Genomic DNA, 17,730 nt, shown 5'->3' on the forward strand with positions numbered 1-17,730 from the left:
CCGGGAAGTGCTTTGCCCCCTCAAGAGGCACCTGTGTCTCTCCACCTCAGCACCTCCAACAAAATGTCATCTTTATCCCGCAATCTACTTTAGCCTAGACCATCCCAAACATACCCCACAAACTTCTCAGCTCCAGGAACAGGTAACCGGTAGACACTCGGTTTATATAGAAAACAGACGCCCATTGCTTGCCACAGGGCTTGGGGGACACAGCAGTTATTTCACTAAATATTTACTAAAAGAATCAGTTATTTTCAGACTAGTGAGAAACAAAATAATGAGCAAATTAAAGTTCTGAAATGAGGAGAGAAAGTTTCTATATAGTCATTTTAGACCATTGTCGAACTGTTTAAGTAGTCCAAAATAATTAAACCATTTCTAATACCTGTGAGAGATGGAAATCTTAATTTTAAAAAGAAAAAATAACGAAGTTAGAAGGGTATTTTCCTTTCTTATTGCTCTAAGAGGAAACATATTTGCATCTTTTTCCAACTCTAGAGGGAAAACGTGCAAGGCCTGGGAAGGAGACATGGAGGCTGAAGCTCATCACAGCTCCAGAAGCCACAGAGCTGGGAAGAAACAACATCACTTCAGATGTCCCTGCCTGTGGGAGACACCGCAGAAACAGGAATGCAGAAAAAGTGTTTTTTGTTGTTGTTTTTTTGACTGAGTCTCGCTGTGTCACCCAGGCTGGAGTGCAGAGGCATGTGATCTCGTCTCACTGCAATCTCTGCCTCCTGGGTTCAAGCAATTCTCCTGCCTCAGTCTCTCAAGTAGCTGGGATTACAGGTGCTGTCACCACGCCCAGCTGATTTTTTGTATTTTTAGTAGAGACAGGGTTTCACCATCTGGCCAGGCTGGTCTTGAACTCCTGAACTCGTGATCTGCCCGCCTCGGCCTCCCAAAGTGCTGGGATTACAGGTGTGAGCCACTGTGCCCAGCAGCAAAAAAGTGTTTTGGGGAAGGTTGTACATTTTATATTCCCTGTAAAGCACAACAAAAGATTTCAGGGCGTAGTGGAAATCACCATCGCAGCTCAGCTTGCTGAGACACCAGCGTTTCTCTTTTATCTAATTTATCCTCAGATCCAACTGATCAGATCTAATGAAGCCTCTGTCAGGTTTGTGGCCTTTCTGGTGCATCGATGCCTCCAGGTGCTGGAATTCAGACCTGGGGAAGTTGCCTAAACTGTCTGTGCTTCAGTCTCTCGATCCATCTTTTAGAAAGTGATCGCAGCCCGGCCTTCTACGGTGGCTGGGGTATAGAGTGCTAACACATGCAGTGGGCTTTGAACTGCAGGCCGCAGGGACCCACGCGTGGCAGCTCTTATACTGCTGTGTCACGACTCCTCCTGTGTGGGACCCACGTGGCAGCTCTTACACTGCTGTGTCATGACTCTCCTGTGTGGGACCCACGTGGCAGCTCTTACACTGCTGTGTCATGACTCCTCCTGTGTGGGACCCATGTGGCAGCTCTTACACTGCTGTGTCATGACTCCTCCCTGTGTGGGACCACGTGTGGCAGCTCTTACACTGCTGTGTCATGACTCGTCCCTGTGTGGGACCCACGTGGCAGCTCTTACACTGCTGTGTCATGACTCCTCCTGTGTGGGACCCACGTGGCAGCTCTTACAATGCTGTGTCATGACTCCTCCCTGTGTGGGACCACGTGTGGCAGCTCTTACACTGCTGTGTCATGACTCATCCCTGTGTGGGACCCACGTGGCAGCTCTTACACTGCTGTGTCATGACTCCTCCTGTGTGGGACCCACGTGGCAGCTCTTACACTGCTGTGTCATGACTCGTCCCTGTGTGGGACCCACGTGGCAGCTCTTACACTGCTGTGTCATGACTCCTCCTGTGTGGGACCCACGTGGCAGCTCTTACACTGCTGTGTCATGACTCCTCCTGTGTGGGACCCACGTGGCAGCTCTTACACTGCTGTGTCATGACTCGTCCCTGTGTGGGACCCACATGGCAGCTCTTACACTGCTGTGTCATGACTCGTCCCTGTGTGGGACCCACGTGGCAGCTCTTACACTGCTGTGTCATGACTCCTCCTGTGTGGGACCCACGTGGCAGCTCTTACACTGCTGTGTCATGACTCCTCCTGTGTGGGACCCACGTGGCAGCTCTTACACTGCTGTGTCATGACTCCTCCTGTGTGGGGCCCACGTGGAAGCTCTTACACTGCTGTGTCATGACTCGTCCCTGTGTGGGACCCACCTGGCAGCCCTTACACTGCTGTGTCATGACTCCTCCTGTGTGGGACCCACGTGGCAGCTCTTACACTGCTGTGTCATGACTCCTCCTGTGTGGGACCCACGTGGCAGCTCTTACACTGCTGTGTCATGACTCCTCCTGTGTAGGACCCACGTGGCAGCTCTTACAATGCTGTGTCATGACTCCTCCTGTGTGCTTACACCAAGCACTCTTGTGTGTGCGTCCCTGACACTCAAAATGAGGTTGACTCTACTGTCCTAGGTGCTCAGGGGAGGAACTGGGAAACATACAAGTTAATTAACTGATTCATCCAAAATTGAACTCCTCAGGTCCAATCCCAGGTCTTCTGAACACAAGTCTGGCTGTGTGCTGGTCTTACTCCTGTTCCCTTCCCGCTAGGCCCTTCTGTCCTTGTCAGCATTTATTTGCCCATTCATTCATTCATTCATTCATTCAGTGAGGGTTCCCTAAGTGCCTCTTCTGTGCCAGTCGACGGTTCTGGGTGCTAGCGATTCATTCATTCATTCATTCATTCATTCATTCATTCATTCATTCAGTGAGGGTTCCCTAAGTGCCTGTTCTGTGCCAGTCGACGGTTCTGGGTGCTAGCGATTCATTCATTCATTCATTCATTCATTCAGTGAGGGTTCCCTAAGTGCCTGTTCTGTGCCAGTCAATGGTTCTGGGTGCTAGCGACCCCAGCCCTGAAACACAGCCCTTCCTCTGGGGCTTATGATCTACGGGGAGACCCGCAGGCCAGTGGGAACGTGGGTTTTTGCCTTTGGCCACATTTCAGTTGGTGAAAAGTGAAGCAGAGGAAGGTGGGGGTTGTGAGAGCCGGGAAGGGGTCGCCCGTGCTCTGGCGCAGTTAGCTCAGGGAAGTTAGCAATGGGAACATGAGGAGATCAAGCTATGGGGCCTGAGCAGGGCCAGCAGCAAAGGGGGTCCCAGCCAGAGGCAAGGTGTGTGCAGGCATGTGCTGGGTATGTGCTGGGCATGTGTGGGTGTGTGCTGGGCATGTGTGGGTGTGTGCTGGGCATGTGTGGGCGTGTGCTGGATATGTGCTGGGCATGTGTGGCCATGTGCTGGTGTGTGCTGGGTATGTGCTGGGTATGTGCAGGCATGTGCAGGTGTGTGCTGGGCATGTGCCGGGCATGTGCCAGGCATGTGTGGGCATGTGCAGGTGTGTGCTGGGCATGTGCCGGGCATGTGCAGGCATGTGTAGGCGTATGCAGGTGTGTGCTGGCCATGTGTGGGCAGGTGTGTGCTGGGTATGTGCTGGGCATGTGCCAGGCATGTGCAGGTGTGTGCCCGGTGTGTGAAGGCATGTGTGGGCTGTGCTCCCTGAGCTCTGGTAACAAGGAAGCAGCTGTGTTTGGGTGCAGGGAGCGAGGGGGACAGTGTGCGTTATCCTGACACACATGGGGGCCCCTTCTGCATCCTCCCAACTCACATTTAGTCCCCAGATATTCACAGCCTGTGTGGCTGCTGATCCCAGCCCTTCCAGACGCCACTGGTGAGGAAGACAGGGATGGGGGAAGGGCCAGGGGACAGAGGAAGGCCCAGGGACGGGGCACGGCAGGACTTAGCAGCACTGTCTATCTCACATGTCACCCACACACAACAGGAGGCACCTCCCAACCTCCCAGGGTGCGTGGAGAGAACGGAGCCGCACACAGAATACGAGGTGTCAGGGGATCAGGTCTAGACAGGTGCTGCAGGTTGACCAGACAACCAAACCACCTAGGAGCCCAGAGGAGGGAAGGCTGAGGTGGGCCTGAGGTCAGGGAGTTGGGAACTGGGCAGGTCAGGGAGGAGGCTGCGGGGTGGGGCCTGGGAAAGGCAGGAGCCAGGTGGGGTGTGGGGAGCACAGGGGGCTGCTGGCTTGAGAGAAGCAGCCACTCCTGCCAGGGGCCAGCTTGGACCAGTTAGTTAACAGCAGTCCTGATGTGGTGGAATGATCTCTGCGGGCCCTGGGACCTTGTGGTGGGGAGGAGAAAGGGAGGAGGGCACTCTAGCCATCCCAGGAGCTTCCTGGGACGCCAGACACAGACCTGCCGTTGTCTGCCCGCGCACTGCCTCCTCCCTCTACTAGAAGTGGCTGTTTCTCAAGGTCCCAGCTCATACATTCCTGGGAGGTTCAGAACCACCCTCTTCGTGCCATTTCTATCTCTAAGAAAAGCTGGAAGTGGCCTCTTTAGCTGAATGAACTGGAGCCCTTTAAGAGCCATTGCTTAGAAGGCATTAGATTTGCGATTGTTTTACTGTAAATCAGTTTCTCTAGCAGCAGGTTACTAGCTCGGCAAATCCCGCAGCAGCTGCATGAGGTGTGCAAGGGAAGGAACTGGCAGACCTGGCAGCCCGTGGTCCCGGCCCCTCTGCAGGTTGATGGACGCCAGATCCAAGGTGCTGGAATTGGACAGCACAAAGAGCCTTTCCGTCAGCTCCTCATTCATCAGCTGATCCTGCACCTGCAGTTTGGCTGGTCTTGCAAGAAGGCCTCGTATTAGTGGGTCCAAACCACCTGGAAAAGACCATGCACAAGGCAAGGACAGTTCTCGGCTCAGTTCTAGAGAAACAACGATATCTCAATCTTTTTTTTTTTTTGAGATGGAGTCTCGCTCTTTCTGTCGCCCAGCCTGGAGCGCAGTGGCGATCTCAGCTCACTGCAAGCTCCGCCTCCTGGGTTCACGCCATTCTCCTGCCTCAGCCTCCTGAGTAGCTGGGACTACAGGTGCCCGCTACCACACTTGGCTAATTTCTTTTTGTATTTTTAGTAGAGCTGGGATTTCACCATGTTAGCCAGGATGGTCTCAATCTCCTGACCTGGTGATCCGCCTGCCTTGGCCTCTCAAAGTGCTAGGATTACAGACGTGAGCCCCTGCGCCCGGCCCAATATCTCAATCTTATCCTTAGCAAATCTTCATTTAAGTTCATGAATTCAGCTTGTGTGATTCCAGAGTCTCCTGAATGTCCTCAGGACACTGCCCTTGCTGGCGGGTGAACCACTGGGCTGGCACTGATGATGAGGCTCATGGGGGATGGACCCTCAGAAAGGGGTCTGGAGAAGGAGCCCACCAGTTTTTAAAGCTTTTTGTTTTATTTCTCAGCAACAGAAAGATTACAAAAAAAAGAGAAGCGTTTGCTGAATTCTAACATCCAGAAGAGTGAAAGGAAGACTCAGCTTAGCTGAGGGGGTGGCCAGGGTGCCTGGGGACCACTGTTGCTGTCATCTCCAAAGGCCCCGTGTAGAAAGCAGGCCCCACCACCTGTCAGGGTTCCTCTATCTCAATGGAGCGTGAACCCACCACTGCATGCCACCAGAGTCTTTAAAGGATCAGTTTGGCCTTAAGATGCCCAAAAGGAAGACTTAGAAATCACGACGTGCATCGTCCTGTGTGGGATGACCTGGGTGTCTTCAAATGCCGGGCACCTGCTGAGGGCCAGGCCGGCCCCTGCCTCTCTGGCGCACTGTGCATGACTCAGCTGTCATCTAAGCAGGTATCGCCGGACACACTGCAGCACCCCTGCCCTCCCCACTCCCCACTACACCTGGAGCTGGTCAACTTTTGAGACAGGTTAGAAGCTCCCAGAAAGACATACAGAGTACTGGGAAAGGAATATAAAGAAAAAATGGGGAGGCTTAAAAATAACCCTTCCAAAAAACTAATTGGGGGAATAGGATAATTTTCTCCCAAATATTTAACTTCCAAAGGTAACTCATCATTAACATTCTAAAGATGGTGGTGCTGATCAAAACTGTAGAACAGTTTAGCCTTTTATTTTTATTTTATTTTATTTTGAAATGGAGTTTCACTCTGTTGCCCAGTCTGGAATGCAATGGCGATATCTCGGCTCACCTGCAACCTCTGCCTCCCAGGTTCAAGCGATTCTCCTGCCACAGCCTCCTGAGTAGCTGACTACAGGCACCCACCACCACACCCAGCTAACTTTTTTTTCTTTCTTTTGTATTTTTAGTAGAGATGGAGTTTCACCATGTTGGCCAGGCTGGTCTCAAACTCCCGACCTCAAGTGATCCACCTGCCTCAGCCTCCCAAAGTGCTGGGATTACAGGCGTGAGCCACCGTGCCTGGGCCCAGTTTAGCCTTTTAAAATACTTTAAACACATTTGTTTTCCCCACATATATTAAAAACCTTGTGTAGGATCAGCAAGTGTGCCCATACGGAAGGTCTGCATGGCTGCGATGAGTCGTAAGAAAGAAGGGAGGCCTGATGAACATCCATGTGAAAATCCTCAATAAAATACTGGCAAACTGAATCCAGCAGCACATCAAAAAGCTTATCCACCATGAACAAGTCGGCTTTATCCCTGGGATGCAAGGCTGGTTCAACATATGTAAATCAATAAACAAAACCCATCACATAAACAGAACCAATGACAAAAACCACATGATTATCCCAATAGATGCCAAAAGGCCTTTGACAAAATTCAACAGCCCTTCATGCTAAAAACTCTTGATAAACTAGGTATTCATGGGACGTATCTCAAAATAATAAGAGCTATTTATGACAAACCCACAGCCAATATCATACTGAATGGGCAAAAACTGGAAGTATTCCGTTTGAAAACTGGCACAAGACAGGGATGCCCTCTCTCACCACTCCTATTTAACGTACTGTTGGAATTTCTGGCCAGGGCAATCAGGCAAGAGAAAGAAATAAAGGGTATTCAATTAGGAAAAGAGGAAGTCAAGTTGTCCCTATTTGCAGACGACATGATTGTGTATTAAAAAAACTCCATTGCCTCAGCCCAAAATCTCAAGCTGATAAGCAACTTCAGCAAAGTCTCAGGATACAAAATCAATGTGCAAAAATCACAAGCAATCCTATACACCAATAACAGACAAACAGAGAGCCAAGTCAGTGAACTCCCATTCACAATTGCTACAAAGAGAATAAAATACATAGGAATTCAACTTACAAGGGATGTGAAGGACCTCTTCAAGGAGAACTACAAACCACTGCTCAATGAAATAAAAGAGGACACAAACAAATGGAAAAACATTCCATGCTCATGGATAGGAAGAATCAATATCGTGAAAATGGCCATACTGCCCAAGGTGATTTATAGATTCAATGCCATCCCCATCAAGCTACCAATGACTTTCTTCACTGAACTGGAAAAAACTACTTTAAAGTTCATATGGAACCAAAAAAGAGCCTGCATTGCCAAGAAAACCCTAAGCAAAAAGAACAAAGCTGGAGGCATCACGCTACCTGACTTCAAACTATACTACAAGGCTACAGTAACCAAAACAGCATGGTATTTGTACCAAAACAGATATATAGACCAATGGAACAGAACAGAGGCCTCAGAAATAACACCACACATCTACAACCATCTGATCTTTGACAAACCTGACAAAAACAAGAAATGGGGAAAGGATTCCCTATTTAATAAATGGTGCTGGGAAAACTGGCTAGCCATATACAGAAAGCTGAAACTGGATCCCTTCCTTACACCTTATACAAAAATTAATTCAAGATGGATTAAAGACTTAAATGTTAGATCTAAAACCATAAAAACCCTAGAAGTAAACCTAGGCAATACCATTCAGGACATAGACATGGGCAAGGACTTCATGACTAAAACACCAAAAGCAATGGCAACAAAAGCCAAAATAGACAAATGGGATCTAATTAAACTAAAGAGCTTCTGTACAGCAAAAGAAACTACCATCAGAGTGAATAGACAACCTACAGAATGGGAGAAAATTTTTGCAATCTACCCATCTGACAAAGGGCTAATATCCAGAATCTACAAAGAATGCAAACGAATTTACAAGAAAAAAACAAACAACCACATCAATAAGTGGGCAAAGGATAGGAACAGACACTTCTTAAAAGAAGACATTTATGCAGCCAACAGACACGTGAAAAAATGTTCATCATCATGGGTCATTAGAGGAATGCAAATTAAAACCACAATGAGATACCATCTCACACCAGTTAGAATGGCGATCATTAAAAAGTCAGGAAACAACAGATGCTGGAGAGGATGTGGAGAAAAGGAATGCTTTTACACAGTTGATGAGAGTGTAAATTAGTTCAACCATTGTGGAAGACAGTGGGGCGATTCCTCAAGGATCTAGAAATAGAAATACCATTTGACCCAGCGATCCAATTACTGGGTATATACCCAAAGGATTATAAATCATGCTACTGTAAAGACATATGCACACATATGTTTATTGTGGCACTATTTAAAATAGCAAAGACTTGGAACCAACCCAAATGTCCATCAGTGATAGACTAGATTAAGAAAATGTGGCACATACACACCATGGAATACTATGCAGCCATAAAAAAGGATGAGTTTGTGTCCTTTGCAGGGACATGGATACAGCTGGAAACCATTATTCTGAGCAAACTATCACAAGGACAGAAAACCAAACACCACATGTTCTCACTCATAAGTTGGAATTGAACAATGAGAACACTTGGACACAGGGTGGGGATCATCACACCCCATCTGTTGTGAGGTGGGGGGCAGGGGGAGGGATAGCATTAGGAGAAATACCTAATGTAAATTACGAGTTAATGGGTGCAGCAAACCAACACAGCACACGTATACCCTATGTAACAAACCTGCACGTTGTGCACATGTACCCTAGAACTTAAAGTATAATAAAAAAAATTAAAAAAAAGAAGGGAGACTTCACGGGGACCAGCTGCAGGGACCGCACTCACTCACCTCCGTGGAGGAGTGTCCATGGGCTGAAGAAGGCCTCGTGCAGCCACAGCCCAGGCAGATCGGGGTGCTCCTGGAAGCTGGCGTCCAGCCTCCTCACCAGCGGGTGGATCGTGGCATGGCCGAAGCGGAAGGCGGCTGTGGAGAACACGTTGGACACAGTGGGGTTGGCGGTGGAGTCATAGCCTTCATAGGGACCCACGTACTGCTGGAAGGCCTCAGGTCCCAGGATCCTGGGGATGTAATCCCTCAGGGTGATGATCTGTGCAGAAAGGAAAAGCATCTCAGTGAGACCCAGGATACCAGAGGAGGGTCGCCTCGAGCGGCAGTGGGGAAGAGCATCTTTCTTGACATCCCCAGGAAGCTGGACCCTTCTCGCCTTGCAATAAAGGCCTCAGCTGAACTTCCCAGAAAGGTCTTCTTGTTGATCTTTTTCATGGATATTCAGGAGGTGCGTTTACAGGGCTGACTAGAGAGCCTCCTTCCCAGGGTGGTGATGGGGCTGGCAGTGGCAAGAGACAGCGCCTCTGTGGAGCCAACAACGGTCACCGGGCCAGGCTGGGCAGCTCAACTCCTGGCTGAATGATTGACAGTTGGGAGCAGTTCCCTTTTCTACAAAGCAACAATGATACCTAATTCCTAGAGCCTTCGTGAGGATTAAATCAAAGCATGTTGTATGGCAGAGAGCTCTGTCAATGGAAAATTACAGTTGCAATCATAGGGCCTGCCTGGAAATTATGATTTGACACATGGTCCCAGGAGAATTATGTACCAAGATTCTACTTTCAGGTTTAACAGTGCTTCTTTCAGACAGAAAAATCAGTGTCAAGTTGTTTTGGTATTTAAGGGGAATATTTTGGTCAATAAACTGCATCCAAATGAAATATAATAGGAATAATTCTAGAATATGAATCTTCTCTTTTAGCTTACCAGTTTAGGAAGGCAAGCAGATTGTTTAAAAATAACCAATATTATTTACACACTTGTAATATGTTCCTTCCAGGTGTCAGAATGCATTTCCTAAGCACATAATTTGGCCTTTCAGGGAGACCAGGGAGAGCCGTGAGTCTTGTGTGGTCTGGGCCTTTACTGAGGGCGCACCTGCCCCCGCTGTCCTGCTCCACCTCAGAGACCTGGACAGACAAGGAGAAGGCAGCATCCAAATGTTTCCCAGTGGGGTTTCCATCCTTGTGCTAGTTCATCCATTGGTGAGAAGCATCGTGCTATGGGTCAGCGTCCCAGAGAGTAGTTCTGACTTCATCGTGCAAACAGCCTCTCCACCTCAGGTGCAATTTATGTGGCAACGTTTCTGAACCACACAGGTGTCCAAGGGGCTCCTCCCAACTGCATGAGAAGGTCTGTGTCCCTCCCACATTCAGAACTCAGGCAGCACCTTCTGAGGTTTCTTCTCACTACAATAGAAAGGAAAAGGCCTCTCTCTTTTTAGCCCAGGGACTGAGACAATTTCAAATTCAAGTGCAAGCTATTTTAAGGAAGACACCTCTTCCCCTTCTTGCCTACCTGAAGTTTGACTTGTGAGCCAGGGGGTACAGCAGGCACAGGCAGAGAACCCCTGAGGCCTGAGCCTCAGGTTCAGCAGCTCACCCGTGCCCAGCCAGCTGCTGACAGAGCAGACCCGTGCCCTTCATCAGAGCCTTGCAGACACTGTGCCTCCTCAGTGTCCGACCTGCCAGAGCTCTGAACAGTGTGTCTCTCCTCTTCCCCACTGGCTCCTCATCTGATCTGAAATGTCCCGGGTAAGTGATTGGGTTCAGATACTGTAGCCTCCCCTGGGAGCCATCCTCACGTTGGGCAGAAGCACCCTTTGTTCTGACCAATGGGGCCTTAAAACTTGAATCTTGAGTCAGGCGTGGTGGCTCGCGCCTGTAATCCCAGCACTTTGGGAGGCCAAGGTGGGAGGATTGCTTGAGCCCAAGATCAAGACCAGCCTGGGCAACATAGTCAGACTCTGTTTCTACAAAAAAATTTTAAAAATTAAAAATTAGCCAGGTGTGGTAGTGCACACCCGTAGTCCCAGCTACTTGGGTGGCTGAGGTGGGAGGATTGCTTGAGCCCAGGAGGTTGAGGCTGCAGTGAGCTATGATTGTGCCACTGCACTTCCAGGTGATGGAGGAGATGCTTTCTCAAAAAGAGAAAAAGAAGACACTTGAACCTCGTAAACAGCTGTCTGGAATTTTCACGGCAATTCTTCTGCAAATGCTTCTGGTATTTCTTTACCTGTCGTGTGGGGGAAATGGTTACTGTGAACTATTGGACCTGGGCGGACACCATACTGTCAGACCTGGGCATCGTCGCTATCAGGTGCCCCTCCTGCTCACCTCCCAGGTGGGCCACGTCTTCTTCCTCTGCTGGTGGTGCCACGTAGAGGCCTCATCTTCCCAAGATGCTTCAAGCCTCCATGTCTGCTCTCACCCCAGCCTCCTGGTTCCCCACAGCCTCTGCCAAAGCCACCAGGTGCTGACTTGTGGCCACTCTCCATTTCTTTGCCTTCACAACTCACCAGTGGGAATGACTGAAAGGTCCACACTTGGGAAAATGATGGGCGTGAAGGTGACGGGAAGCCAGGACCCCAGCACATGGGGAGACCAGGACGAAGAGACCTGGAGATGCGATCCTTGTCACCGATGGTGGGAAACAGCCGCGTAGCCCCTGGCACAGGCTCCTCTGAACCTCCTGACTCTCGACTGCTTTCAAAGTCACCCACCCTGCTCTATGCAGAACAACATCACTCAGCATTTTCTCCAACATGCCCTGTTAGTCCAATAAGAGGCTCCGATGGGCTTGCTGCGGGTGCTCGGGGAGAAGGCTGAGCAGACACCCAGCTCCCCAAGGACGTGACACAGCCAGGCCTGGCTTGTGCTCCTCCATAGGAAGCCCTGCAGCGTGGCGCACCTGAGCTTGGTCCAGCCTTGAGGCAGGGGCCTGGCTGTCCCTGCAGGGCAGGGGGCAGCCTCCACAGCTACCCCTGGAGAGGAACGACCAGGAGACTTTGTCAGCCAACATTGGAGGCCACTGGGGGATGGGGCCCTGCAGATAAAGGGGTCTGGGTGGGACAGCAACAGCACCCACTGCAGAAACGGCCCTTTCTCTTTCTTTCCAGCCTTGGAAGCATGGCTTTATCCATCTGCTCCTTTGCTCTGGAAGAGCAACCAATCTGAAAAAGTACTCAGCTATAGCAAAGGTCGGCAGCCGAGTGGCCCGGGGATGCAGCCCCTGCCCCGAGACGTGGATCTGCCTGCCCAGGATGGGGATGTCCAGGGAGATCTGCAGTCCCTCCAGGGTCTGGTTCTACCTCCACACACATCCAAAGCAAAGCTTCTGTGGGTCCCTGGATATCTGGGGAAATCAAGGCTGTGCTCCAGAAATAGGTCTGCTATCTGATGGCCAGGGCATAGAAAACATCCATGCCAGATGTTTGGGAAGTCTTTATCTTAAACTCCATGCGCCTGGATGGCACACCCAGGCTCCCCGAGGATGGCCGCCTCCTCTCTGCCTCCCTCACACCCCCCGAGGATGGCCGCCTCCTCTCTGCCTCCCTCAACCTGTGCTGGGAAGGGTTTCCTTTCTCACTCTTTTCTTGTCTGCAGAACACAAAAGTTATCACCAAAGTGAGCAACTGATTGTGAGTTCTTGTTTTATGACACACCATAGAGCAGCTAGGGTTTGCTGGGATTGAAGGGCAAGAGCTTCGGTCCCTCCTGGTGGGAAGCAGGGCTTATGGAACCGGGGTCCTGTGGGATCTCAAGCCAGCAAGAACTTTATCAGCCCTTCCTACGTGCAAGTCCCCCGAGAGATGCTGGATCCCAGGAACCAGCACAGAGGGCGGCCCTGCAGATCCCTCCCAAAGATGCCCACAGCAGAAGTCCTGTGGCCCAGGGCTGAGGGAGGGGATAGCTCTCAGCTTTCTACAGAAGAAATTAGAGGAGCCAAGATCCTCAGAGTGGGGGTGGCTGTGGTTGGGCCCTGACAAATTAGAGTGGGTGTGGTGAGGACAGACGCAGTAGGAGGGAGGTGGTGTGGACGGATGCAGGAGGAGGGAGGTGGTGTGGACGGATGCAGGAGGAGGGAGGTGGTGTGGATGGATGCAGGAGGAGGGAGGTGGTGTGGACGGATGCAGGAGGAGGGAGGTGGTGGTGTGGATGGATGCAGCAGGAGAAACATGGTTTGAACGGATGAAGGAGGAGGGAGGTGGTGTGGACAGGTGGAGGAGAAAGCTGTGACTCCCAGCTCTGAGTTGAGCCTTCCCGCCTCTTGCTATGAAGGAGGAGGGACGTGGTGTGGACAGGTGGAGGAGAAAGCTGTGACTCCCAGCTCTGAGTTGAGCCTTCCCGCCTCTTGCTATGAAGGAGGAGGGACGTGGTGTGGACAGATGGAGGAGAAAGCTGTGACTCCCAGCTCTGAGTTGAGCCTTCCTGCCTCTTGCTGATGTGTGCATCAGCCTGGCCCTGGCTGGCTCGTGTGTGTATGTGTGTGTGTGTGTGTGTGTATGTGTGTGTGTGTAGGGGGTTTGGGGGGTGATAGAGGGAGGATGCTATTTCTCTTTCATGAAGTTGCCCTGGCATTTCTTTTCATTATCTAATGTTTTTCAGAAGAAGAGAGATCCAGATTACAAAGTCACCAAACTATGAGTCGGTAGAACCAGGGAGAGAAAAATGAGCCTTCCAGGCCACCGCGGATCTTTCAAATATGGCTGGAAGTCGCAGCAGTGGCTCTATCGACACATTAAACACAACTTATTATTTTAATGATCAAAGGTTTTTGCAAAAAGCACCAAAGAGGACCTATTAACTGAAAAAAATACAAAAGGAAATTCAAAAGTGAAATGTAAAACCAAGAAGAAAAGAATGTTCACAGTTTTTTAAAAAGCAGAACACACAGAAAATGAATTGAGGAAGGTAAATATGAAACAGAGAAGAACTCTCTTCCTATTGGTTGCTATTGTTATTATTTCATTAATAATATGAAAAGGCAGCTGGGCATGGTGGCTCAAGCCTGTAATCCCAGCACTTTGGGAGCCTGAGGCAGGCAGATCACTTGAGGAAAGGAGTTCAAGACCATCCTAGCCAACATGGAAAAACCCCACGTCTATCAAAAATACAAAAATTAGCCAGGAGTGGTGGCACATGTCTGTGGTCTCAGCTACTTGAGAGGCTGAGGTAGGAAAATCACTTGAACCCAGGAGGCAGTGGTTGCAGTGAGCCAAGATCTCGCCACTATACTCCAGCCTGGGTGACAGAGTGAGACTCTGTCTCAAAAAAAAAAGAAGAGGAAGAAGAACGAGGAGAAGAAGAGGAGGAAGAGGAGGAGGAGGAGAAGCAGCAGCAGCCACAGCCACAGCAACCAAATATCATTATTTCTAGGTCAGTGGGATTCTCGGTAATTTGGAATTAAACTGTCTCTAATCTACAATGACAGGGCCTGGTAATAATTCATGCCTCTAAATAATCCCAGAACTCCATGGAGAAGAAAGACAACAGAGTGCACGACAATTGGACGTTTCCCGCTCTGTGAACGGGCTCCAGGGATCAGAGGCAGCTGCTCTTCTCACAGCTCCCTGGGCTGGATGAGGTTCTCACTCGAAGAAGGTTCAAACCAAATCCTGCTCCTGAGGTGACAGCAGGGCAGGACTTCCAGAATTATTTTTGAGATTCCACTTCATTCACAAATTCAACATATACTTATGAAGCAACCTGGCAAATTGTGGGTCCTGAGAAGAAAGAATTAAATGGATGAACGTCTCCCCGTGGAGGTCACAGTCAGGGAAGGGGCACAGAAGAAGCGAGGAAGCAAACAGGAGCGCCAAAGGCCTCAGGGGGATGAGCAGAGGGGAGAAGGCAGCCGTCTGGGGTCTGCCTCCCCACGAGTGTGGCGGGAAGTCCAGGCTCACGGAGAGGAGGACCTGGATTCCACCGCTCAGCAGCTCCTGGGTTTACATTCCTGTTTGCACAAGGAAGCAGGAAAGTGTCTGAGTCGCTGCTCGAAAGCCACATGGGTGCCTGATGATTTCTCCTTCACACGGTGACAAGGTTCCTGCTTTCATTTCTAACTCGATCTTCTCACCCACATAAGTCTCCTCCGTCCGGCTGATGCTCCCCGCCAAGCACTGCTGTGTGGACGTGCGTTAGGACAGTGAGCTCGTCTGCCGTGCTTGCTGGAGAAGACTGAGGGCCTGCTGCTGCCAGCCCCTGTTCCAGGAAGCTCCAGGTCCCCTCGCCACCCAGGAACTAAGGGTTAACGCCAGCGCATGGGGGCTTCCCAGGCCCTCCGCTCTGACCTTTGGGGCCTGGACCCCAGTGCAGTGAAGGCCAGAAAGCGGCAGGGGCGCATGGTGCCCGGGGGCAGCCGGTGCCACACACAGCCCCTATGCCTCCTCGGACAGGGCTCCAGTGCCTCCTTTAGAACAGGATTGACGCACCCTTCCCCGCAGGCTCCCGGCGAGGACTGCAGACAGGATGCCCAGGCTGCCACAGGGCCTGGTACAACAGACACACACATGGTGACTCTCAGTATAAGACAGCCCATCCTTCTTCATAACCACCCCGTGAGACTCCTAGAGTCAGGGACCACATTTCTAGGTGCGTAAGTGCTTTTCTCCATCACACAATTAATAAAAGGCCAACTTGAGTCTCCATTCAAGACCCTCTAATGTGATACTTAAGAGAGTCATACAATGAAGAAAGGTATAAAACAGACTAACTTGTTAGTTCAGAATCCTCACAGAGTCGGTTCTTCATTCTCTGCATTGTCTCAGAAATACAAAAACACCAGCACCCCTGGTCCACCCACCTCCAAGGGTTGTTCCGGGAATTATTAAATGAGTTGAAATCTGTAAAGCACGTAGCTTGGCTGTGGGCACCGGGAAACCTGGGTGGCCTGGATGTCATTGTTGGGGGGCTGTGGTTGTTGGTGTCTTGGTGGGATAATCACCAGCTGGCTGGAGGGTAAGCAGGTGGGACAGAGGGGCCCCCGAGGGCCGCCGGCTCCGGAGTTACCCTTCGGCCCCTGCACAGAAGCTCACGATGACCCTCCACACGCCCATGCAGGGCGCCCAGCATGACTGCGCACCCACACAGGGCCCCACGACCTGGAGCACACCCATGTGGGCGACCGTGATGGCTGTGCAAGTACCTGAGACACAGAAGCCACGATTCTGCACACCCACACGAGGTGCCCCCGGCTTTGCCGCAGCCACCCAGGGCGCCCAGGACCACCCCGCGCACCTGGTGCAGAGCGCCCACGACCTTGCGCGCCTCCTGGTACACGGCGTCCGCGCTCCAGTGCGCGTTGAGGGCCTTGAGTGCCGCGGCCAGGCGGTTGTGCTCGCGCAGCCACAGCGTGTGCAGCGCCGTCAGGGAGGGGACCTCGCTGGCGCGGCCGTCCCCGGCCAGGAAGCAGGGCCCGCGGGTCTCTCCGGGGATGCCGGGCTCGGGCGCACAGGCCGCAGGCGCGCGTGGCGGCGCAAAGGGCAGGTAGGCACGGCCGGAGTCCCGGAGGCGCGCGTGGACGCGGAGCAGCCCCTCTGCGCTGGTCCAGTTCCGCAGCTGCCTCTCCAGGGCCGGGGAGCTGCCATACACGGTGGACGCGTCCAGGAATGAGGTCAACCCGTTCATCTGCTGCCGCGGGTTGGCCATGGACAGGTTTCCGAAGAGCGCGCCTTGGTCCCCGGTGCCGCAGGCGGCCGAAGAGCGGTAGAAGGGCAGACAGGCGGTGCCCGCGGCCGGCCGGGCCTCCTCCGGGAGCTGCGGGCAAAGGGGAGTTCAAGGTCACCCAGGGCCCCCGCGCACCATTTGTAAGACTCTAGAAGCTCGAGGCCGGCGACGACCCCACAGCACCGCACGTTTTTCTGCCCCTCCAGTCCTCTCTCTGCAGGGATCGGTCCAGCCAGTCCCCTCAACTTCCCCCTGGCCTGCTCACCGGTGGTCTCTTGCCTGGAAGAGGCTGCAGGGGTCGGTCCAGCCAGCGCCCCCCCACCTCCCCGCTGGTCTGCTCACCGGCAGTCTCTTGCCTGGAAGAGGCTGAACCCAGAGGATGGACCCCACATCCTAGGAGTCCACATCTCCCCAAAGCTCAGATGCTCCTGGCCTGAGCCAGTCTCGCTCCTGCTCAGACTTGTTCTAGCTGCTCATGGAATCCCCGGTCTGGTTTATTTTCTGACTTTCGGAAGAGCTGACCTCTTTCTTTCCAGTGCCATGGACTTGGTTTAGGAGCACAATGAGTAAACAGTCTCCGAGTTTTGGGGGCATCACTGTTTAGTGTAAAGGCAGCTCGAGGGGAGTGAGGAGACCCTGGGTGGCCTTCCAGCTCTGGCTGTGGCCAGCTTCCATCTTCTCATCTGTAACATGGAGATCTAAAACATTATTTCCAGATTTACAGGTTTCCTGGGAAAAGTCACCCATGCCGGATGCCGGCGAGCTCTGTGGGCTGCAGAGAGCATGTGCCCTTTCCCTGGCAGCTCTTCCTCCCTGGGGAGTTGTCACGGGGTCAGGGCCTACCCTGGGCGTTATCTGATTTAAGAGGTTAAATCGCTCGTCCAGAATCACAAGATCGCCGGGGTTGGACAGACCCCGAAAGAGACTCTTCCTGAAGATCAGGGTCTTCTCGTAATAGGACATTATTATTACCAGTGAAAATAAGGGAAAAGCTCCTCTTGGGGCAAAGCGCAGCCCGGGCACTGAGGAGGAGGAAGGAACAGAAGACCTGGGGTCAATTAGGGAAATGCGCCCAGCGAGCCAGCAGCCGCTCAGGGCTTAGCCGCTCCGTGCAGCGCGGTGCAGG

At 51.7% G+C, this 17,730-nt stretch overlaps 1 protein-coding gene across 5 annotated transcripts in view; it reads right to left on the minus strand.

Moving 5' to 3' along the window:
- Positions 1–17,730, minus strand: part of TPO (thyroid peroxidase) — a 127,494-nt gene that overhangs the window by 52,451 nt on the left and 57,313 nt on the right. For 2 of the 5 annotated variants that reach the window (XM_063622864.1, XM_055253447.2), the window contains exons 7-9: positions 16,176–16,694; positions 8,938–9,196; positions 4,576–4,746 (exon numbers count right to left, since the gene is read on the minus strand). In XM_063622864.1, coding sequence (XP_063478934.1) covers positions 4,576–4,746; positions 8,938–9,196; positions 16,176–16,694 — 949 coding nt within the window. The remainder of the gene's footprint in view (positions 1–4,575; positions 4,747–8,937; positions 9,197–16,175; positions 16,695–17,730) is intronic. The other 3 variants (XM_055253450.2, XM_055253448.2, XM_055253451.2) reach the window with 2 other exon arrangements.

Source organism: Symphalangus syndactylus, chromosome 18, assembly GCF_028878055.3.
Source record: "Symphalangus syndactylus isolate Jambi chromosome 18, NHGRI_mSymSyn1-v2.1_pri, whole genome shotgun sequence".
NCBI classification, from domain to species: domain Eukaryota; kingdom Metazoa; phylum Chordata; class Mammalia; order Primates; family Hylobatidae; genus Symphalangus; species Symphalangus syndactylus.